A 25,395-nucleotide genomic window follows, 5' to 3' on the forward strand; every position below is an offset into this window, starting at 1 on the left:
GGCAGAGCTCATGAAGCTTATTCCATGCTTTCTGAAGAGGCTGCTGCATATTATGAGATGGCAAAAAAGGCTATTCTCTCTGCGTATGAGTTAGTCCCTGAACCTTACTGTCAGAAATTTAGGAACTTATGGAGATTGACTGGGCAGATGTATTTAGAATTTGAGAGGGTGAAGCAAATGAATTTCGATCATTGGATACGGACATTAAAGATAGAAACCACATGTGAGAACCTTTGAGAATTGATTCTCAGAGTTTAAAAACTCCATTCCTTCAGTAGTGAGAACTCATAGATTTAAGGTAAGGGGCAGGAGGTTTGGAGGGGATTTGAGGAAAAAAATTTCAGTGGGTGGTTGGAATCTGGAACGCATTGCCTGAAGCGGTGGTAGAGGCAGGAATCCTCACAACATTTAAGAAGTATTTAAATGAGCACTTGAAACGCCATGGCCTACAAGGCTACAGGCCAAGTGCTGGGAAATGGGATTAGAATAGTTAGGTGCTTGATGACCAGCACAGACACGATGGGCCAAAGGGCCTTTTTCTGTGCTGTATAACTATGACTCTATGACCTGAAAGTTTTGAAAGCTAGGCAAGCAGCAGAGATTGCTGATGATTTTGAGTTTGTGAATAAGCCAAGCTATTTTGTCCGTCACCCCCATATACTCGAGAAGGATAGAAAGTGGGAGAGTGAAAGGAAGGCAAGTAGTCGGGGACAAGGAGAAACAGCTGGGAATGCCCCAGGATCACCATCTCAGGTCAGAAAGGAAGGAACTGAAGGTAGAAGTGAGGTTCGCATGCTAAAGTGTTATCATTGAAACAAAACGTGTCATCTTCGTTCAGAGTGCTGGAAACTGCAAGGTAAACCCATAGGACATGTTGGGGTACGCAAAGTTCGTGCAGAGGAAAAGACTCTGACTGACAGTATAGCAGACTAGGCTATAGCTTCAATGACAGCTGTGAATGTGAAACTAGATACTAAAACTAAGAGGAGTGTAGAGGTTAAAAATAAAATACTTGAGAGTTATAATGATTTTTGGTCAAAGGGGAGAGTAACTCCGTATCCTGTAAGTGAGGCAGGAAAACCTATCATACTCAGGGATACAGGAGCGAACCAAACACTCTTCCTGGGGAAAGATATGAGGTTTCCACCAGAGAGCACCTTGAATGCTAAAGTTTTAGTTAATGTATTTGGCGGGTGTGTGTATACCCATACCTTTGTATAAAGTACGCCGAGAGTGACTTAATAACTGGGGTAGTAACTGTAGGTGTTGTCCACAGTTTACCAGTAAAGGGAATTGATCTACTCATAGGAAATGATTTGGCAGCATCAAAAATATCAGTTTCTCCTATGGTCACAGAGGAACCATGTGAAATTAAGGAAATGGAGCAATTACAGGAGCAAGTTCCAAGAATATTTCCTGCATGTAGTTACCTGAGCAATGGCTAAACAGGATTCACTGTCGGAGGTAAAAGGGGCACCACAAATAGAGAATCAGGCATCTGAAACCTTATTTGGGCATTTAGATAATCCAAATGAGATGTTTAACAGATCGTCTATCATTGCAGAACAGCAAACTGATCCGGAGATCTACCAAATAGAACAGACGGCTCTGTTAGAAGCTGAGGTGAAAGGAGTTCTGGAAGGCTATTATATGGCAAACAGGGTTTTGAGGAGGAAATGGAGACCGCCTCATAGACCTGCCAACGAAGACTGGACAGTTATTGAACAGATAACAGTACCACCTAAACATCGACAAGGATTATTAAGGTTAGCACACGACATCCCTTTTTCAGAAAATAGGGGAATTCGGAAGACCAAGTCACACATAAGCAAACATTACTACTGGCCAGGTCTTACAAAAGATATGAGAATTTTGTAGGGCATGCCACACCTATCAAATGGTGGGAAAACCACAACCTATCATAAAACCAGGGGATGAGGTATTAGTTGTTACCATTACAGGGAGAACCATTAAAAGCACGGTTAAGTGGCCCATATAGAGTGATCAAAAGAGCGGGTAAGGTAGATTACTTGATTGACACCCCTGATCACCAATGAAGAACCAGTTGTGTCAAGTTAATTCGCTCAAACCACATTACCGCAGGGAGGAGGATAGGCCAGTACAGGTACGTCAGGTAATCGGGACTGTGGAGAAGGAAAAGCATAGTGAGGATGAGGCAGAAGTAGGCCTAGGAAATTCTCAGATTGAAACTCCAACTATCCAATCAGCGAATGCAGAATGGCTAGGAAAATTAAACAATAGGCTTTTACACTTAGAGGCAAAACAGCGTGAAGTCCTAAGCAGGGTTTTCACAATGTTTCAAAAAGTTTGTAGGCCAGGATGAATAACCTTAGCCACACATGTGGGTATAGGGGGAGCCATTTCTTTAAAACGACATCCTTGTTGCTTAGGTCCAGACAGACAGGCCCAAGTGGAAGCAGAGGTACAATGCATGTTGGAGGGCAGCTTAGTTGAACCGAGTCAGGACAGCCGGAATTCGCAGATGGTCTTGATGACTAAATCTAGTGGGATGGTTCAAACTTGCATAGACTCTAGAAAAGTCACTGGGGTAAAGGCGGCAGACCCATACTCAAATTCTCATTTAAAGGACTGTATGGACAGAGTGGGCAACACAAAGTGTCTTAAAGAGACAGATGTGTTGGAAGGATACAGTGGCGCAGTGGTTAGCACCGCAGCCTCACAGCTCCAGGGACCCGGGTTCGATTCTGGGTACTGCCTGTGCGGAGTTTGCAAGTTCTCCCTGTGACCGCGTGGGTTTTCGCCGGGTGCTCCGGTTTCCTCCCACAGCCAAAGACTTGCAGGTTGATAGCTAAATTGGCCATTGTAAATTGCCCCTAGGAATATGGGATTACTGTAGGGTTAGTATAAATGGGTGATCGGCACAGACTCGGCGGTCCGAAGGGCCTGTTTCAGTGCTGCATCTCTAAATAAAAATAAATAAAAAGATACTGTCAAATTGCTTTGACACCCCAGGGTAAGAAAAAATCAGTTTCTGTTACACTGGCAGGGTTTTCCAGTGTCAAGTGAGGCCACATAGGTTAAGGGGTACTCGAGAAACTTCTCAGAAAATAACGAACCCAGTAGTGGTCAGTGCTCCTAGCTGTGCAGCTCACCTGGCTGAGGTGATGGACAATAGGCGTACTCGGAAGAAAAACACAAAACAATTGGAAGACTATGCTTGGAAATTTAAAATGGGTTAACTGGAACAACCTTTTGAAAATTTAAAGCCGAAATGTTCTGGTGGAACTTGTTGCTGTAGTCTAAACATTCTTGTTTTAGAAATGTGTATAGCTGCAAATGTGGAAAAAAAAAAGTGTTAGCATTTTTTCAATTTGTATTTTTTTTACCCATTGTAATGAAACGCATTTCAGGAATGGCGTTTCATTCCGCTAGGGGCGGAGGTGTCATGGTCCTATAGTTTTTTTTCCCGTAATATGCGGTTTGCCTTTAAGGCTTGCAAGGGATCAGCATTGCTTTAAGAACCAGCAAGCCTCTCCAAGGAAAATGCATTTTCCTTGCCTTGGAAACAGCCATTTGGAGACTGCGATTTAAAGGGTGCATTCTCGATGTCATGGAAACAGCCATTGGGAATGAGCCTGATGTGATACATTTGTTAGAATTCAGTTTGAACTGGCTTTTAGTGAGACAGTTTGTTCCAACAGACTCAGACACAGAGGACACATCTGTGATGAGCACACCTGAAAAAGAGTTCTCAACCTTTTTAGTCTGTTTAATTATTATCTCTCAAAATTCTAAAACATCAAGCCAAGAGAGAGATCTCAGGTAATTTAAATTGAACAAAGGGAAGTTAGACTGGGACAATCTTAAATCCCTCAAAAATTCTGAAGTCAGATTGATTCTGTTGAAGGTGTTTGCCAGTCGTTAATTGTTGAAATTCACTAGAGAAGGAAAGCAACATCCTGTGAGGACTTCAAGCAACAGTGGACTGTAAATTTGCAAGGACTCTAATTTTTGCTATTTTAAATGTTGTTTATATCTTCATAGTGTTTAAGAATTTAGTTTTTCTAATTAAAAAGAGTTAATTTGTTGATTTAAAGACACCTGGTTTGGTTAGCCACATTCGGGGGTCAATAGATGGTACAATTTGGTTGGATCTTTCTTTAATTTGGGAAGTTTTAAATGATATGTTAGGCGATCTGTGGAGCGACGGGATTGAATTATCAGTACATCTCTCCCACCACAATCAGAATTGTATATTTTGATTGGGGGCTTTGACTGGAGCGGTTGTTCCTAACACATACTCCACCCATATTATTGTCCAACCTCTCAACTTCATACCTCATGGGTGCACTGCACTTGATCTCAGACAATGGCACCTCTGAAAATACTATCTTTGACCACTTCCTAATCTCCCTTACAATCCACAACTCTCAACTGATTTCCAATCTCAATATCTTCACCTCAGCTCTCCAACTCTCCCTTAGCGCCTCACTTTCAAAATCCCAATATTCTTGTTTTTGGCTCTCCATTTATCATAGCACCTCTGCTATTGTTGACTCATTCATTTGTTCCCTCACCTCTTCGATGTCCTTGTTCCCAGTGAACCAGTCCCCTACTAATTTTTCACAATCTTTTCCTCAACTCAGAGGGTCATAAACCTGCATGCACCTGGGGCAGAACTAGCCTAGTGATCAATCGGCAAAACTAACTTGATCAAAGGTAAACCTATTGCTTCCATCCAATCTATCTTTACCTTAAAACATCAATGCAAGGAACGCTCAACTCAAGACTGAGAGAAGGCGCAAAGTTTCCTCTGTTGCTTTCTGCCTTTCAGCACCAGCCTCCAACCAGTCTAGTCTCCTTTAGCATTTAACCTTTCTGGGGTCCCTTCATCTGCCATTTGAGCTCACTTCATTCATGTCCACCTCCTGCTTCTCTGACCCCTTTCCAATCAATACCCTTTCCTGCCTCCATTCCAGTCGACTGTCAATGGTTCTCTTTCCTTGTGCATCAGCCCTCTTCCCTTCATTAGCACCATCACCACCCACTCTCCCCAAACAAAACCCTCACCCATCCCATCTCAAACTCCCTTTCCTCTCTAAGGTCCTCAAACATATCATTGCTACTCAACTCCACAGCAATCTTTTCCAAATCTTCTAGTTTGCATCCCTCCAGTTCACTTCCATCCTTCACCAATACAGCTCCGGCTGAAGTAACAGAAAACATTCTCTGACAAATCAGCCCGATGCATTCATCTCAATTTTTCTGCAGCATTCAATACAGGTGACAAGGCCATCCACTTCTAGCACCTCCCCTTCCAAAGTTCAGGTCAGAGAGTCTGCCATTACATGGTTACATTTCAACCTACCCAAACAATCCAGAATTACCCCTACACCTCATCACCTCGAGAAGTCCCCAAGGATCTATATCCATGACTCACTTCGATCCCTTTTTTTTTTTTACAACTTGCCTTTTTTTTTTTACAACTTGCCCCTTGGAGACATCATCCACGAGCATAGGGACTGCTTTGATGACATCCATCTCTACCTTTCCATCACTTCTCTTGGTCCTTCAACTCATTCAGGGACAGTAGCATAGTGGTAATGTTACTGGACTGGTGATCCAGAGGTTCCGATTAATGCTAGAGTTCAAATCACACCATGGCAACTGGTGGAATTTAAATTCAATTAACAAAATCTGGAATTAAAAAGCTAGTTGCAGTAATGGTGATCATGAAACTACTGGATTGTTGTAAAAACCCATCTGGCTCACTAAGGCCCTTTGGGGAGGAAATCTGCTGCCCTTATCTGGTCTGGAATGAATTGAGACGTCGCTCTTGGCTGACATACGTTGTCCAGGCCTCGCTGCCATAGAGCAAGGTACTGAGGACACAGGCTTGATACACTCAGACTTTTGTGTTCCGTGTCAGTGCGCCATTTTCCCACACTCTCTTGGCCAGTCTGGACATAGCAGTGGAAGCCTTTCCCATGCGCTTGTTGATTTCTGCATCTAGAGACAGGATACTGGTGATAGTTGAGCCTAGGTAGGTGAACTCTTGAACCACTTCCAGAGCGTGGTTGCCAATATTGATGGATGGAGCATTTCTGACGTCCTGCCCCATGATGTTCGTTTTCTTGAGGCTGATGGTTAGGCCAAATTCATTGCAGGCAGCCGCAAACCTGTCGATGAGACTCTGCAGGCACTCTTCAGTGTGAGATGTTAAAGCAGCATCGTCAGCAAAGAGGAGTTCCCTGATGGGGTCTTACCGTACTTTGGACTTCGCTCTTAGACGGGCAAGGTTGAACAACCGGCCCCCTGATCTTGTGTGGAGGAAAATTTCTTCTTCAGAGGACTTGAACGCATGTGAAAGCAGCAGGGAGAAGAAAATCTCAAAAACTGTGGGTGCGAGAACACAGCCCTGTTTCACGCCACTCAGGATAGGAAAGGGCTCTGATGAGGAGCCACCATGTTGAATTGTGCCTTTCATATTGTCATGGAATGAGGTGATGATACTTAGTAGCTTTGGTGGGCATCCAATCTTTTCTAGTAGTCTGAAGAGACCACGTCTGCTGACGAGGTCAAAGGCTTTGGTGAGATCAATGAAAGCAATGTAGAGGGGCATCTGTTGTTCGCGGCATTTCTCCTGTATCTGACGAATGGAGAACAGCATGTGAACGGTCGATCTCTCTGCACGAAAGCCACACTGTGCCTCAATTCATTCCAAATTCATTCCATCTTCGCTGCCTCCGGAGAACACTTGGCATCAGGTGGCAGGACCGTATCTCCAACACAGAAGTCCTTGAGGCGGCCAACATCCCCAGCTTATACACACTACTGAGTCAGTGGCGCTTGAGGTGGCTTGGCCATGTGAGCCGCATGGAAGATGGCAGGATCCCCAAAGACACATTGTACAGCGAGCTCGCCACTGGTATCAGACCCACCGGCCGTCCATGTCTCCGCTTTAAAGACGTCTGCAAACGCGACATGAAATCCTGTGACACTGATCACAAGTCGTGGCAGTCAGTTGCCAGCGTTCGCCAGAGCTGGCAGACAGCCATAAAGACGGGGCTAAAGTGTGGCGAGTCGAAGAGACTTAGTAGTTGGCAGGAAAAAAGACAGAGGCGCAAGGGGAGAGCCAACTGTCTAACAGCCCCGACAAACAAATTTCTCTGCAGCACCTGTGGAAGAGCCTGTCACTCTAGAATTGGCCTTTATAGCCACTCCAGGCGCTGCTTCACAAACCACTGACCACCTCCAGGCGCTTATCCATTGTCTCTTGAGATAAGGAGGCCAAAGAGAGATATCTGGTCTGGCCTACATGTGACTCCAGACCCAAAAATGTGGTTGACTCTTAACTGCCCTCTGAAGGAGCAAGCCACTCAGTTGTATCAAACAGTTACAGAAACGTCAATGAAGAGTACTGCTGAAAGAGAGACACACTGTTGAAGCTTTTTGTCTTGGCACTTATCAGGACAGACGCAAGAATGCCAAATTTCAAAGGGAGCAACAATTTATACTGCAAGAGAAAAGGGGTGCTGATTGGTTGGCGTCGACTCTGATTGGTTGAGGCATTGCCATGGAGAATACACCAGGTAACTATTGCTTCTACGCTTTTGTTTAATTCAAAAAAGGAGCAACGTCTGGATGTGTTCCTTTTGTGTGCAGAGGACAGGTCCCTGTGTATGAATGTATGTAGTCAAAGGAGAATAAAACCGGATAGACCATACAGAATCCACCTAGGCACTGCAAACGACCAAGGCCCATTCTGACCAATTGTCCTCACTAACATCTGAGGACTTGTACCACAGACTAGTCAAGCAACAGCCTGACATAGTCATACTCACCAAATCATACTGTTCAGCCAATGTCCCAGACTCCTCCATGACCATTACTGGGTATGTCCTGTGCAACTGGCAGGACAGAGCAACCAGAGGTGGCAGCACAGTGGTAGAGTGTCAGGAAGGAGTGGCCCTGGGAGATCTCAACATTGACTCCGGACCCCATGAAGTTTCACAATACGAGGTTAAAACACTGGCAAGGAAGCCTCCTGCTCATTACCACCTACCAACCTCCTTCAACTGATGGAGTGTTTCTCCATGTTGAGCACTGCTTGAAAGAAGCACTGACTAGCAAGCACTAGCAAGGGCACAGAATGTACTCTGGTTGGGGGACTTCAATATCCATCACCAAGAATGGCTCGGCAGTACTACTAATGACAAGCTGGCAGAGCATGAAGAACATATCTGCCAGAATGGGCCTGGTAGAGAACCAATATGAGGGAAAAACCTACCTGACCTAGTCAGCAATTTGCCTGTTGCAGATGTGTCAGTCCATGACAGTATTGACAGGAGTGACCACTACACAGTCCTTGTGGAAACAAAGTCCCATCTTCAAACTGAAGACACTCTCCATCGTGTTCTGTGGCACTACCACTATGCTAATTGGGATAGACTCAGAACAGATCTAGCAGCTCAAAACTGGGCATCTATGAGTTGCTGTGGGCCATCAGCAGCAGCATGTTTGTATTCAATCACGATCCGTAACCTCATGGTCCAGCATATCCCGCATTCTAACCCAGGCTCAATGAATGCAAAAGACAAGGTTGAAGCATTTGCAACAATCTTCAGCCAGAAGTGGACCATCCATCTCTGCCTCCTCCTGAGGTCCCCGCCTTAACAGAAGACAGTCTTCAGCCAATTTGATTCGCTTCACGAGTTATCAAGAAATGTCTAAAGGCACTGGATACAGCAAAGGCTAGGGGCCCTAACATCTCGGCTGCAGTACTGAAAACTTATACTCCAGAGCTAGCTGTGCCCCTAGCCAAGCTGTTCCAGTACAGCTGCAACACTGGCATATACCTGACAATGTAGAAAATTGCCCAGGTATGTCCTGACCACAAAAAGCAGGACAAATCCAATTCGACCAATTACTGCCCCATCAGTCCACTCTTGATCACCAGCAAAGTGATGGAAGGTGTTGTCGACCAATGCTCAATTTGCTGTCCACCAGGGCCACTCAGCTCTAGACCCAATTACAGCCTTGGTCCAAATATAGACAAAAGAGTTGAATATCAGAGGTTAGAGTGACTGCCCTTGACATCAAGGCAGCATTTGACCAAGTGTGACATCAAACAGTTTTAGCAAAATTGAGGTCAATGGGAATCAGGGGGGAAAACTCTCCACTGGTTGGAGTTATACCTATCACAAAGGAAAATGGTTGTTGCTGTTGGAGGCCAAACATCTCAGACCCAGGACATTGCTGCAGGAGTTTCTCAGGATAGCGTCGCAGGCCCATTTTCAGCTGCTTCATCAAAGACTTTCCCTTCAACACAAGGTCAGAAGTGGGGATGTTCTCTGATGATTGCAGTGTTCAGTACCATTCGCAACTCCTCAGATACTGAAGTAGTCTGTATCCACATGCCACAAGACTGGGATAAAATTCAGGCTTGGGCTGATGAGTATTAAGTAACATTCGTGCCACACAAGTGCTGGACAATGATCATTTCCAACAAGAGAGAATCTGACCAGCTCCCCTTGACATTCAACGCCATTGCCATCACTGAATTACCCACGAACATCCAAGGGGTTACCATTGATCAGAAACTGAACTGGACCAGCCATATAAATACTGTGGCTCCAAGAGCAGGTCAGAGGCTGGCAATTCTGCAGTGGATAACTCACCTCTTGACTCCCCAAAGCCTGTCCACTATCTACAAGGGACAAATCAGGAGTTGCCTGGAGGGGTACAGCTCCAACAACACTCAAGAAGCTCAACACCAACCAAGACAAAGCCCACTTGATCGGTAAACCATCCACCATCTCTCCCTCCACCACTGGCGCACTGTGGCTGCAATGCGTATCATCTACAAGATGCACTGAGCAACTCGCCAAGCCTCCTTCAACAGCACCTACCAAACCCACAACTTCTACCACATGGAAGGGGAAGGGCAGCAGATGCACGGCCAACACTGGCACCTGCAAGTTCCCTTCCAAGTCACACATCATCCTGACTTGGACCTATAGACATTCCTTCACTTGTCACCGGTTCCTCCAGTTCAACATCAGGAAACTCATTGCTTCAGGGCCCGCGGTAGGGTATCTTCCCTTCCTTGGCCGCTGTCACAGGCTGAAGAAAACTGTTTAAGATGTTCATCACAAATTTGTGCCCATTCCCTTACTTCCTATCCATCACCAAGGCAATTAATTCCACACCTCCGACTGTGTCCTTCCACCACCAAAACTCATACATACCCGTCTCCTCTAGAGTCAAAACTACCCCTGCTGGGCTCCCATCCCCCACCCACGATAAACTCCAACTTGCACAAAACTTTGCAGCACATAAGGCGTGTATGCTTGATTGACTTCAATGATCTGCATTGGCTTTTTCCCCAACACACTAACTTTAATATTCTATCCTTAAATCCACCCATGGGCTCCACCAACCCCACCTTCTGCAATCCCCTCCAGACCTATAATCTCCTCCCAAATACTGTTCCCTGACATTGGCCTTTCGTGCATCTCCTCACTTTGCTCCATTCACAGGTGGCAGGAACTTCAGCCACCTTAACCCTACTTTCTGGATTTCCTTCCCTAAATTTCTTGGCTACTTTGTCACCCTCTCCCTTTCTTTATCTTTTGTGTCTCTTTCCTAATATCTATTTGTGAAGTAAACACATGTGCTGTCTCAAAATTTTCAAACTCTGATACTACAAATTCCATTAGAATACAAAGGCTTTTAGCAAAAGTACAAGGACACAGAGCCATACAAGTACACCACTTTTTGATTCATCTTATGCCCACCTTCACATAATCTTCAATCATTCAGTTGTCAAGGCATTCATCAAATTGCTACACAACTTGTTATATTGACTAAGTGTCAAGCATATACTTAGTAACTTATTTGAACAAGTATATTCCTCTTTTGCTTGAAAACATTTTGGTTGATTTTCTCTCAACTTCCTAATTTTTAAAGTTATAGCCCTTGGCTTTGGAACCCATTACTGTAGAGAACAACTGGATCAGTTCTCTCTCCCCTTCATAATTTAGAACATTTCAACTTGTATTCATGAGATACAAAATCATTTAATAATTTCTAAAATGAATTAAAACATGCTTGGCACAGTATCTGGTACAACTGCAGATGATTTTCATTCAAAAATGCAACCTCTGCAACTAACATTTTTCAATCCGATACCAGGTGCATTCAGCAAACCTCAATTCCTCCACTAAGATTCTAAATTCTGAACACTTAAGTCCTACAATTTTCATGTCCCCCTTGCTGCACTATATGCAGCATTTTGGCTTTCAAAAGGGAAGTGGATAAGCCCGTGGAAAAAAAATTGCAGGGCTACGATTAAAGCGGCATAGTGGTTAGCACCGCAGCCTCACAGCTCCAGCGACCCGGGTTCAATTCTGGGTACTGCCTGTGCGGAGTTTGCAAGTTCTCCCTGTGACCACGTGGGTTTTCGCCGGGTGCTCCGGTTTCCTCCCACAGCCCAAGACTTGCAGGTTGATAGGTAAATTGGCCATTATAAATTGCCCCTAGTGTAGGTAGGTGGTAGGAGAATGGTGGGGAAGTGGTAGGGAATATGGGATTTGTGTAGGATTAGTATAAATGGTCGGCACAGACTCGGTGGGCCGAAGGGTCCGTTTCAGTGCTGTATCTCTAAATAAATAAAAATAAATAGAAAGGGCAGGGGTGTAGGACTAGTTAAATTGTTCTTGCAGAGAGCCAACACAGACTTGACTGGTCGCTTTCCGTGCTATAACCATACTATGGTTTACATCATAGTTATAACTATAGAAATGGGTTATGTATTTTATCACTCAGAATACAATAGTAAAGTAGCAATGAACCTGTGAAAGTTAATTAACCACTTCACAGCTGAGTACACTATGCAACCTCAGGCACCCCATTTTCGAAAGGATATCAGAACTAAGTGAATCTACATTGCATGTTTTCCTGTGTTAGGAATAAGTGGGATAGAGTTATTTCTGCAATGCAACAGAGACTATGCTTCAAAGTAACTCCTTTGGCTGAAAAGCACTTGGAGATATTCGGTGGTCATGAAAAGCACGATATGATGCTTTATGATGTGCCAATAAAAAGCTTAGGGGTGTTCACCGCAGCAGAGATGGGGGGTGGGGGGAGGGAAAGACAGGACAGAGAGATCAAATGCAAGTCTTCAAAATTGCGAAAAGGACGAAAGAACAAATAGCAAAAGACCCATCGGTCAATGAATCAATAATTACATAGAATATAGAGTCCAGAAAGAGGCCATTTGGCCCAATTATTCTACATTGGCATTTAATTCACTCTCATCTAGCTATCAGCATAACCCTCCATTTCCTTCTCCCTCAGGTGCTTATCCAATCTCCCCTTAAATACATCTATATTATTCACCTCAACTATGGTAGCGAGTTCCACATTCTCACCACCCTCCGAGTAAAGATGTTTCTTCTAAATTCCCTATTTGGCTAGAGTCATAGAGTCAGAGTCCTTTACATCACGGGAGGTCATTTGGCTCATCAAGTCCATGCTGGCTCTCCATGGAGCAATCCAGTCAGTCCCACTCCCCCGCTCGAACCCCGCAGCCCTGCAAGTCTATTTCTTTCAAATGCCCATTCAATTTCCTTTTGAAATCATTGATTTTCTCCGCATCCACCACCCTCATGGACAGCTGGTTCCAGGACATTACCACTTGCTGCATAATGAAGTTCTTACTCACATTCCCCCTGCATCTCTTGCCCAAAACCTCCAACCTGTGTCCCCTTCAGTTAATGGGAACAGTTCAAATCTCCCCTGCTCCAAGGATAACCACCCCAGCTTCTCCAATCTAACCTCGTAATTAAAATCCCCCATCTCTGGAACCATTTTAGTAATTCTCCTCTGCACAGCCACCTCTCAAGGACTGTCACATCCTTCCTAAAGTGTTATGACCAGAACTGGTCATAATACTCCACTTGGGGTCTAAGCAGAGCTTTATAAAGGTTCACATGACCTCCCTACTTTTGTACTCAATACCTCTATTTATGAAGCCCAAGATCCCATATGCTTTGCTCAACACTCTCTCAATATGTCCTGCCACCTTGAAAGATTGATGCACATGCACCCAAAGGTCCCTCTGCTCCTGTACACTCTTTAGAACTGTGCCAGTCTACATTGCTTCACCGCATCCCTTCTGCCAAAATGCACCACCTCACATTTGTCTGCATTAAATTCCATCTGCCACGTTTGCCCATTCTGCTAGCCTATCCAGGTCATGTTGCAGGTGGTTCATATCATCTTTACTGTTTGCCACGCCTCCAAATTTGGTATTATCGGCAAATTTTGAAATTCTACTCTGTATTCCAAGATTCAAGTCATTTACATATAGCAAAATTAGCAGCAGTCCTAGCTCTGATCCTTGAGGAACACCACTGTCTACCATCCTCCAGTCTGAAAAATAACCTTCTACCACGACTCGCTGTTTTCTGTTTTTGAGCCAATTGGACACTGACCCTCCTATTCCATGAGCCTCAATTCTGTTAACCAGCCCTTTATGAGGTGCCTTATCACTTTCTTAAAATCCATACAGGCAACATCCACCACATTCCCTTCATCAACATTTTGTTACTTCATCAAAAAATTCAATTAGATTAGTTCAGCACGATCTGCCTTTTACAAATCCGTGCTGACTATCCTTAATTAACTCAAATATCTCCAAATGCCTGATTTTTTTTCTTGAATAGTGCCATGGGATCTTTTACAGTCACCTGAGAAGGGCTCAGGTTTAACATCTCATCTGAAAAACAGCACCGACAGTGCAGCACTCCCTCAGTACTGCACTCAAGTGTCAGCCCAGATTTTTGCACTCAGGTTGCAGGAGTGGGACTTGAACCCTCATTCTTCTGATGCAAAGATCAGAGTGCTACCCACTGAGCCACAGCAACATTCCCCATGTCTTGGTCACTATGTGATAATGATCCAATAAGGTTTCTGCCACTGTACGAAACAGCTCTCAAATGACATCCTATGTGATTCATGATCAAGGTAAACTATCCCTCCTCGTGCTGTTCGGTCTATAGCTTTCGACTTAGTTGACCGCTGTTATGACCGACTGCTCCAGTCAAAGCCCCAATCAAAATATACGATTCTGACTGCGGTGGGAGAAATGCACTGTTAATTCAATCCTGTCCCTCCACAGATCGCTTAACATATTATTTTAAACTTTCCAAATTAAAGAAAGACTCAGCCACATTGTACAATTTATTAATCCCCGAATGAGGCTAACCAAACCAGGTTAAATCAACAAATTAACACCAACTGTCTGTCTGTGTTCTGTTAGAACAGACAGCTGGTGTCAGCACCTGAAAGAGGAGCTCTCAGCTATTTAAACTGAAGGAAGAGAATTGAGTCTGTTTAATTATCTCTCAAAATTCTAAAAAGGTCACACCAAAACAGAGATCTCTGATAATTTAAACTGAAGGAAAGGAAGTTAGACTGTGACAATCTTTTATCCCTCAAAAACTCTAAAGTCAGGTTGATTCTATTGAAAACGTTTGCGAGTTGTTAATTGTTGAAATCCATCACTGGAGAAAGAAAGCATCACTGGATGTTGCTGATGTAGCTGGAGTTCGCCAGTAGTTCTGGTACCTAAACCTGACGGGTCAACCCGATTTTGTATAGAATATAGAAAAGTCAATGCGGTAATGAAGGCAGACTCTTACCCAATTCCACGTTTAGAAGACTGCATCGACAGAATGGGCAGCGCTAAGTTTCTTACCAAGATTGACTTGTTCAAGGGATACTGGCAAGTTCCTTTGACTCCTCGAGCCAAAGAGATATCAGCTTTTGTAAGACCTGACGGTCTTTCAGTGCCCAGTGATGCCATTTGGGCTAAAAAATGCCCCAGCAACTTTTCAAAGCTTACTGAATCAGGTGGTAACCAGTGTTCCCAACTGTGTAATATATCTCGATGTACTAATATATAATAACACTTGGCAAGAACAATTAAACCAATTAAAACTTTTGTTTAAAAAGTTACAAGCTGTGGACTTAGTAAATTTGGAAAAAAGTGCATTTGGAAAGGCAAGAGTAACTTACCTCGGACACATAGTGGGCAAGGTCAGGTATTACCAAAAACAGCAAAGGTGCAAGCCTTAATGGAGTTCCCTATCCCTAAATCTAAATAATGAGATTTTTAGGGATGTGTGGATTTAATCAGAAATGTGTACAAAACTTTAGTACAGTGGCTGTTCCGTTTACCGACTTGCTACAAAAAAAGAAAAACAAAGTGGTATGGTCAGATGAATGCCAGGCAGCTTTTGAAAAGCTAAAGGCAATCCTAATTAATAAACCAGTGTTGGCTGCTCCAAATTTCACTAAACCCTTTAAATTAGCAATCAATGCCAGCCACCTGGAAGTTGGTGCAGTCCTACTGCAAGATGACGAATCCGGCATAGAGAAGCCAGTAGGGTATTTTTCTAGAAAACTAAACTGTCAACAGAAAAATTATTCCACTGTGGAAAAAGAAACATTGGGACTTTTACTGGCTCTCAAACATTTTGAGATATATGTTCACCAGGACTATAAGGAGATATTAATATACACTGACCATAACCCATTAACATTTGTGGAAAAGTTTAGGAACCAAAATGTTAAAATCTTTAGATGGAGTCTGTTGTTACAGTCTTATCATCTGAGGGTTGTACATATCTTGCGGAAAAATAATGTTATCGCCGACGTTTTGTTGCAGATTTAACTATGTGGATGGTGATGAGAACACTAAGTTATTAGTAGGGTATATCTGTAAATACGGGGGGAAAATAATAACGTGTTAGCGTTTTTAAAATTTGTATTTTTTTTTTTACTCATTGTAATGAAACGCATTCCAGGAATGGCGCTTCATTCCGCCAGGGGTAGAGGTGTCATGATCCTGTCTTTTTTCTTCTTTGTGGGAAAAGTGATGCGTCGTTAAAACAGTAAAGGATCAGTACTGCTTTAAGAACCAGCAAGCCTCAGGAGTTGGAGAAAGTGTATTTGCATTGCCATTGGATACAAGCATATGGAGAGGGAACCAACTAGCTCAAAGAATGTATCTTGGTTACCTGGCAACAGCCATTCAGGGACGAAGGAGCAGATATACAATGTTGTAATTATTTTTAGTTGAAGACAGTGTGTTCTGAAAGAACAGACAGACAGCTGGTGTTAGCACCTGAAAGAGGAGCTCTCAGCCATTTAAACTGATGGAAGAGAATTTAGTTTGTTTAATTATCTCTCAAAATTCAAAAACGTCAAGCCAAAACAGAGATCTCTGATAATTTAACCTGAAGGAAAGAAAGTTAGACTGTGACAATCTTTCGTCCCTTAAAAACTCTAAAGTCAGACTGATTCTATTGAAAGTGTTTGCAAGTTGTTAATTCTTGAAATATATTGCTGGAGAAGGAAAGCATCACTTACTGCTGGAATTAGACTACGGACTGTTCTACTGTTAAAGGACCTTTTTTCCCCCATTGGACGGCTGTGAGGACTTCAAGCAACATTGGACTGTAAATTTGCAAGGACTCTAATTTTTTCTATTTTAAATGTTGTTTATATCTTCATAGTGTTTAAGAATTTTGTTTATTTAATTAAACAGTTAATTTGTTGATTTAAAGACACCTGGTTTGGTTAGCCTCATTCGGGGGTTAATAGATGGTACAATTTGGCTGGGTCTTTCTTTAATTTGGAAAGTTTAAATAGATATGTTAGGCGGTCTGTGGAGGGACGGGATTGAATTAACAGTGCATTTCTCCCATCACAATCGTATATTTTGATTGGGGGCTTTGATTGGAGCGGTCGGTCATAACACCGCACCATCTTCCTCCATCGTCCAGCTAGGTGGGACTATACTTGTCTAGTTCCGTTCTTACGTAACTAATCAGAGCCAGAGTATCATCTGCAATGGCTTCTCTTCCCACTCTATTACTTCTGGCATCCCTGAAGGAGCTATTCTTGGGCACCAATTTTTCATCTGCATGCTGTCCCTCAGCCGCATCATCCTAAAACAGTCAGTTTCACATGTACACTAATAACACCCAGTTCGACCCCACCAACACGTCTCTCGACTCCTTCACTTTTGCTAATTTATCAGACTGCTTGTCCTACATCCAGCACTGAGTGAGCAAAAATTTCCTCCAATTAAATATTGGGAAGACAGAGGTCATTGTCTTCAGCCCCCACTACAAACTCAGTTCCCAAGCTACTGACTATATCTTTCTCCCCGACACCTGTCTGAGGCTGCAACCTTGGTGTCATATTTGACCCTGAAATTAGCTTCTGATCACATATCCACGCCATCACTAAGAGTGCCTATTTCTACCTCTAACATTGCCAGACCATGCCCTTGCTTCAGCTCATCTGTTGAAACCCTGTCATGCCTTTGTTACCTCAACACCTGACTATTCCAACACATTCTTGGCAGGTTCCTCACATTCTATCTTCCATAAACATGAGGTTATCCAAAACTCTGCTGCCCGTGTTCTTACTCATACCAAGTCCCATTCACTCATCACCCTTTGTTGGTTGACCTACATTGCAGCTCCTGGTTAAGCAATGCCTCAATTTTAAAATTCTTATCCTTGTTTTTAAATCCCTCCATGGCTTTGCCCCATCCCTAGCCTCCTCTAGCCCTACAACCCTCCGACATATCTGCATTCCTCTAATTCTGGCCATGACATTTTAATTGCTCCAGCATTGGTGGTCATGCCTTCAGCTGCCAAGGCCCTAAGCTCTGGAATTCCCTCCCTAAACTCTACTTCTTTTTCCTCCTTTAAAACACACTTTAAAACCCAACTTTTGACAAAGCTTTTGACCATCTGCCCCAATACCGCCTTACATGACTGTCAAATTTACTTTATAACACTTCCATGAACCAGCTTGGGGGTGTTTTATTATTACATTAAAGGCACTATATAAATACAATTTGTTCGCCTACAAGTGGAAACATTCTCACATGTCTATTCTATCAAAATCTATCATTTTAAAGACCTCTATCAAATCACCTCTCAGCTTTCTCTTATCAAGAGAAAAATCACCCAGTCTGCTCATCCTTTCCTGTTGGAACAACACTGCATTTCTGATATCATCCTAGTAAATCTACTTTTCACTATTTTCAGTGCCTTGATACCCTTTTTATAATATGGTGACCAGAACGGTACAAGTTTGGACTAACCAAGGTTAATATAAATTTATTATAACTTCTCTACTTTTCAATTCTATCTATCTAGAAATAAATCCTAGTGCTTCTTTTAATGGGGCAAAAACTCAGATGAGGAGTTGCCAATACGTATGATGGACCAACTAGTTTCTTTGCACTGTGATTACTATGATTCTATGAAATACATCGCCTCCACTATAACTGCTCAAGCCACCAATATATCTAACACACAATATTGGAACCTTCACTGAACAAAGTTAAATGTCTTCGCTAAGGAGCCAGCATACTGAAATGCCATGTGCATGGTCACGTTATTACTGGCACTTGGTGCTACGCAAACTCTCCATCACTGCAGAAACCAATTCCAGCCGAGACAGCAAGCATAATCTAGCTGTCACAAGCTACATTGCAATGAATGCACTTACACTGGCTAAAACAGTGCAACAGCAGCAGCAATGCGTATATTTATTTTTTTTAAACCAGTCAATTAAAATGGATTTGAAATTTACCTTGATATTAGTCATGGGGTTTCCCACTGGTGCTGGACCCAGGATTCCAGCCCCTGGAGCAAGTGACTGCTGGGCTGTAGTAGGAGGAGGTCCCTAAGAGAGAAAAGAAATTGAATCAAAGCAAGTGTTCTTTTCTTCTCGATGTTCCCTTCTACATTAATCTCTGCCCTCAGGCCTACATCCTAAGGTCTTAAAGGAAGTGACAGTGGAGTTAGTGGATCCATTGGTTATAATATTCCAAAATTCTCTGGATACGGGAAAGGTTCCAATGGATTGGAAAAAAGCTAATGTAACGCCCTTATTCAAAAAGGGAGGGAGGCAGTAAGTAGGAAACTATAGACCAGTTAGTTTAACATCTGTCGTTGGGAAATTGTTAGAATCCATTATTAAGGAAGTAATAAAAGGATATTTAGAAAGTCAAAACACAATCCATCAGAGTCAGCATGGTTTTACGAAGGGTAAATCGTGTTTGACTAATTTGCTAGAGTTCTTTGAAGCTGTAACAAGCGAAGTGGATAATGGGGATCCTGTAGATGTAGTTTATCTGGATTTCCAGAAGGCATTTGATAAGGTGCCGCACAAAAGGTTAATACACAAGGTAAGTTCACACGGAGTTAGGAGCAATTTATTAGCTTGGATGGAGAATTGGCTAACCAACAGAAAACAGAGAGTCGGGATGAATGGGTCTTTTTCTGGTTGGCAAGATGCAACTAGTGGGGTGTCACAGGGTTTGGTCCTCGGGCCCCAACTATTTACAATCTGTAAAAAAATGACTTGGATGCAGGGAAACAAGGTACTATAGCCAAATTTGCAGATGACACTAAAATAGGTTGGACAGTAAGTGGCAATAAAGAAATAAGAAATCTACAAATGGATATGGATATATTAGATAAATGGGCCAAAATTTGGCAGATGGATTTTAACGTGGATAAGTGTGAAGTTATCCATTTTGTTCAGAAGAATAGAAAGGCAAATTATCTAAATGGAGAGAAACTTCAGAGTGCTTCAGTGCATAGGGATCTGGGTGTCCTCGTGCGTGAATCGCAGAAAACTAGTATGCAGATACAGCAGGTAATAAGGAAGGCAAATGGAATTTTGGCATTTATTGCTAAAGGAATAGAGTATAAAAGTAGGGAAGTGTTGCTGCAACTGTACAAGGCATTGGTGAGACCGCACCTGGAGTATTGCATACAGTGTTGGTCCCCTTACTTGAGAAAGGATGTAGTTGCATTGGAGGCAGTTCAGAGGAGGTTCACTAGATTGATTCCAGAGATTGGGGGGCTTGTCTTATGAAGAGAGATTGAGCAGTTTAGGCCTTTACTCTCTGGAGTTCAGAAGAATGAGAGGAGATCTAATTGAGTTATATAAGATGATTAAGGGGATTGACAAAGTAGACAAAGAGAGGATGCTTCCTCTTGTGGGGCAATCTAGAACAAGAGGTCATAGTTTTAGGATAAGGGGTAGCAGATTTAAAACCGAGATGAGGAGAAATTATTTCTCTCAAAGGGTCATGAATCTGTAGAATTCACTATCCCAGTGCGGTGGATGCCGGGACATTGGGTAATTTTGAGGAGATACAGATTTTTAATTAGAAATGGGTTGAAGGGCTATGGAGAACGGGCAGGATAGTGGAGTTGAGGCCAAGATGAGATCAGCCATGATCATATTGAATGGTGGAGCAGGCTCGAGGGGCTGAATTGCCTACTCCTGCTCCTTGTTCATATGTTATGACAGCCGGAATTCAATATATTGATCAGCTCGCTATAACAGCTAGGGGGAAAAAAAAATCCCACTATGTTCACAAGAATCCAACAAGTGGCAGAATACATCCTTTTCAAACCTAACTACCTTAGTTGAAGGGCTAGCATGAGTGTTTTAGAAAATCATTTTGTCATGACAAACATTACTATATCACCTACATATAACAATGAAAATTATGCATAACAAAAGGAAAAAAAGAAATTCGCCAAATCTTCTTTGGCCTCCTTATCTCGAGAGACAATGGATACGCGCCTGGAGGTGGTCAGTGGTTTGTGAAGCAGCGCCTGGAGTGGCTATAAAGGCCAATTCTAGAGTGACAGGCTCTTCCACAGGTGCTGCAGAGAAATTTGTTTGTCGGGGCTGTTACACAGTTGGCTCTCCCCTTGCGCCTCTGTCTTTTTTCCTGCCAACTACTAAGTCTCTTCGACTCGCCACACTTTAGCCCCGTCTTTATGGCTGTCCGCCAGCTCTGGCGAACGCTGGCAACTGACTCCCACGACTTGTGATCAATGTCGCAGGATTTCATGTCGCGTTTGCAGACGTCTTTAAAGCGGAGACATGGACGGCCGGTGGGTCTGATACCAGTGGCGAGCTCGCTGTACAATGTGTCTTTGGGGATCCTGCCATCTTCCATGCGGCTCACATGGCCAAGCCATCTCAAGCGCCGCTGACTCAGTAGTGTGTACAAGCTGGGGATGTTGGCCGCCTCGAGGTCTTCTGTGTTGGAGATATGGTCCTGCCACCTGATGCCAAGTATTTTGTATAGTTCTTCACAAAACAATATCCTTTGAATTTAAATCTAAAACCAGGCAAAATTGAGTATTTATTTAGGCCCAATTTTCTCCGTTTTACTCTCTTCCCAGCAAAGAACATTGTCAGTTGACGGACATGGCTCTAACTGCCCACTGATAGCTTTCCCCAGTGGATATTGTTCACACACAAATGGCGATGGCATCTGTAGTTTGTGGGACCCAAGGGGAAACGTGAGCAACCTGTGATCCAAACAGATGTCTTGTTGAATGTTCTGGCAAGTGCACTGACCCTGGTTTGCAACATTTGCTCCCTTTTTTGGGGAAAAGATTGTCATAGCAGTCTGAAACAAACCTTCAGGTAGCTGGGGAGGAAAGGAGAGCATGCTATTGGAGGCCAGATGACCGGGGTGGGTGGGGGGGGGGGGGGGGGGGGCGGTGCATTGCAGGCAGGTTGGGAAAGGTAAAAGCGAGATCCAGGAGTCATCTCTGTTACTTACAATAACTGGTTAACCAGACCTGACCATACTGCGCACAGAGTGGTCAATTTAGGGCTGGGGTGTAGGATAAAGGGTAGCACTGGATCCACGCCATCAAGCCCGTCATGAGCGGAGCTGAGAAAGTTCTGGAGGTATGCTGTTTTTGGGGGATGGGGCAGTGCAGACCTTAACTGTGAAGTTTGTCTTGAAAGTCAACTGCTGTCAGAAGACCTTAATCGTGGAGCTCACAGAAAGAGGCCACTTGGCCCATTAGATCTGTGCCAGCTGAAAAACAATCCACCCATTCCAGTCCCACCTTTCAACCATTTGGTCCGTAGCCCTGCAGGTTACAGCACTTGTGGTGCATATCCAGACTCCTTTTGAATGAGTTGAGGGTTTCTGTCTCAACTACCCTTTCAGACAGTGAGTTCCAGACCCCCACCAGCCTCTGGGTGAAAAGGTTTTTCTTCATGTCGGCGAACTATGGAGATAGTCCAACTAGGGACCTGGCATTGGGGAATGAGCCCAGCCAGGTGGTCCAAGTTTCAGTAGGGGAGCATTTCGGGAACCGTGACCATAATTCCGTAAGTTTTAAGGTACTTGTGGATAAGGATAAGAGTAGTCCTCGGGTCATGGGGCAGGATGTCAGAAATGCTCCATCCATCAATATTGGCGACCACGCTCTGGAAGTGGTTCAAGAGTTCACCTACCTAGGCTCAACTATCACCAGTAACCTGTCTCTAGATGCAGAAATCAACAAGCGCATGGGTAAGGCTTCCACTGCTATGTTCAGACTGGCCAAGAGAGTGTGGGAAAATGGCGCACTGACACGGAACACAAAAGTCCGAGTGTATCAGGCCTGTGTCCTCAGTACCTTGCTCTACGGCAGCGAGGCCTGGACAACGTATGCCAGCCAAGAGCGACGTCTCAATTCATTCCATCTTCGCTGCCTTCGGAGAATACTTGGCATCAGGTGGCAGGACTATATCTCCAACACAGAAGTCCTTGAAGCGGCCAACATCCCCAGCTTATACACACTACTGAGTCAGCGGCGCTTGAGATGGCTTGGCCATGTGAGCCGCATGGAAGATGGCAGGATCCCCATAGACACATTGTACAGCGAGCTCGCCACTGGTATCAGACCCACCGGCCGTCCATGTCTCCGTTATAAAGACGTCTGCAAACGCGACATGAAATCGTGAGACATTGATCACAAGTCGTGGGAGTCAGTTGCCAGCATTCGCCAGAGCTGGCGGGCAGCCATAAAGACAGGGCTAAATTGTGGCGAGTCGAAGAGACTTAGTAGTTGGCAGGAAAAAAGACAGAGGCGCAAGGGGAGAGCCAACTGTGCAACAGCCCCAACAAACAAATTTCTCTGCAGCACCTGTGGAAGAGCCTGTCACTCCAGAATTGGCCTTTATAGCCACTCCAGGCGCTGCTTCACAAACCACTGACCACCTCCAGGCGCGTATCCATTGTCTCTCGAGATAAGGAGGCCCAAAAGAAGTCCTCGGGTGAAGGTGCTAAATTGGGGGAAGGCTAATTATAACAATATTAGGCAGGAACTGAAGAATTTAGATTGGGGGCGGCTGTTTGAGGGTAAATCAATATCTGACATGTGGGAGTCTTTCAAACGTCAGTTGATTAGAATCCAAGACCGGCATGTTCCTGTGAGGATGAAGGATAAGTTTGGCAAGTTTCGGGAACCTTGGATAACGAGGGATATTGTCAGCCGAGTCAAAAAGAAAAAGGAAGCATTCGTAAAGGCTAGAAGGCTGGGAACAGACGAAGCCCTTGAGCAATATAAAGAAAGTAGGAAGGAACTTAAGCAAGGAGTCAGGAGGGCTAAAAGGGGTCATGAAAAGTCATTGGCAAAGAGGATTAAGGAGAATCCCAAGGCTTTTTATACGTATATAAAGAGCAAGAGGGTAGCCAGGGAAAGGGCTGGCCCACTCAAGGATAGAGGAGGGAATCTATGCGTGGAGCCAGAGGAAATGGGCGAGGTACTAAATGAGTACTTTGCATCAGTATTCACCAAAGAGAAGGACTTGGTGGATGATGAGTCTAGGGAAGGGAGTGTAGATAGTCTGGGTGATGTCGATATCAAAAAGCTGGTCGTGTTGGGCGTCTTGAAAAACATTAAGGTAGATAGGTCCCCAGGGCCCGAAGAGATCTACCCCAGAATACTGAGGGAGGCAAGGGAGGAAATTGCTGGGGCCTTGACAGAATCTTTGTATCCTCATTGGCTACAGATGAGGTCCCAGAGGACTGGAGAATAGCCAATGTTGTTCCTTTGTTTAAGAAGAGTGGCAAGGATAATCCAGGAAATTATAGGCCGGTGAGCCTTACGTCAGTGGTAGGGAAATTATTGGAGAGGATTCTTCGGGACAGGATTTACTCCCATTTGGAAACAAATGAACTTATTAGCGAGAGGCAGCATGGTTTTGTGAAGGGGAGGTCGTGTCTCACTAATTTGATCGCGTTTTTTGAGGAAGTAATGAAGATGATTGATGAAGGAAGGGCAGTGGATGTTGTCGACATGGACTTCAGTAAAGCCTTTGACAAGGTCCCTCATGGCAGACTGGTACAAAAGGTGGAGTCACACGGGATCAGAGGTGAGCTGGCAAGATGGATACAGAACTGGCTCGGTCATAGAAGACAGTGGACAGCAGTGGAAGGGTGCTTTTCTGAATGGAGGGCTGTGACTCGTGGTGTTCCACAGGGATCAGTGCTGGGACCTTTGCTCTTTGTAGTATATATAAATGATTTGGAGGAAAATGTAGCTGGTCTGAATGGTAAGTTTGCGGACGACACAAAGGTTGGTGGAGTTGCAAATAGTGATGAGGATTGTCAGAGGATACAGCAGGATATAGATCGGTTGGAGACGTGGGCGGAGAAATGGCAGATGGAGTTTAATCTGGACAAGTGAGGTAATGCATTTTGGAAGGTCTAATACAGATGGGAAGTATACAGTAAATGGCAGAACCCTTAGGAGTATTGACAGGCAGAGAGATCTGGGCGTACAGGTCCACAGGTCACTGAAAGTGGCAACGCAGGTGGATAAGATAGTCAAGAAGGCATAAGGCATGCTGGCCTTCATCGGTTGGGGCATAGAGTATAAAAATTGGCAAGTCATGCTGCAGCTGTACAGAACCTTAGTTAGGCCACACTTGGAATATTGCGTGCAATTCTGGTCGCCACACTACCAGAAGGATGTGGAGGCTTTGGACAGGGTACAGAAGAGGTTTATCAGGATGTTGCCTGGTCTGGAGGGCATTAGCTATGAAGAGAGGTTGGATAAACTCGGATTGTTTTCACTGGAATGACGGAGGTGGAGGGGCGACATGATAGAGGTTTACAAAGTTATGAGTGGCATGGACAGAGTTGATAGTCAGAAGCTTTTTCCCGGTGGTGGGGGGGGGGGGGGGGGGGGGGGAGCGGGGGAACGAGTCAGTTACTAGGGGACATAGGTTTAAGGTGCGAGCAGCAAAATTTAGAAGGGATGTGCGAGGCAAGTTTTTTTTACACAGAGGGTGGCGAGTGCCTGGAACTTGCTGCCGGGAGAGGTGGTGGAAGCAACGTTTAAGAGGCATCTTGACAAATACATGAATAGGACGGGAATAGAGGGATATAGACCCCGGAGATGCAGAAGGTTTTAGTTTAGACAGGCATCAAGATTGGCGCAGGCTTGGAGGGCCGAATGGCCTGTTCCTGTGCTGTACTGTTCTTTGACAGCC

The 25,395-nt window shown here is 44.2% G+C and overlaps 1 protein-coding gene across 2 annotated transcripts in view; it reads right to left on the minus strand.

Moving 5' to 3' along the window:
• The window catches only part of raver2 (ribonucleoprotein, PTB-binding 2), a 144,079-nt gene that overhangs the window by 22,019 nt on the left and 96,665 nt on the right, over nt 1-25,395 (minus strand). For both annotated transcript variants that reach the window (XM_068037310.1, XM_068037311.1), the window contains exon 15: nt 18,670-18,762. In XM_068037310.1, the coding sequence (XP_067893411.1) occupies nt 18,670-18,762 (93 nt within the window). The remainder of the gene's footprint in view (nt 1-18,669; nt 18,763-25,395) is intronic.

This window comes from Heterodontus francisci, chromosome 8 (assembly GCF_036365525.1).
Source record: "Heterodontus francisci isolate sHetFra1 chromosome 8, sHetFra1.hap1, whole genome shotgun sequence".
In the NCBI taxonomy this organism is placed as follows: domain Eukaryota; kingdom Metazoa; phylum Chordata; class Chondrichthyes; order Heterodontiformes; family Heterodontidae; genus Heterodontus; species Heterodontus francisci.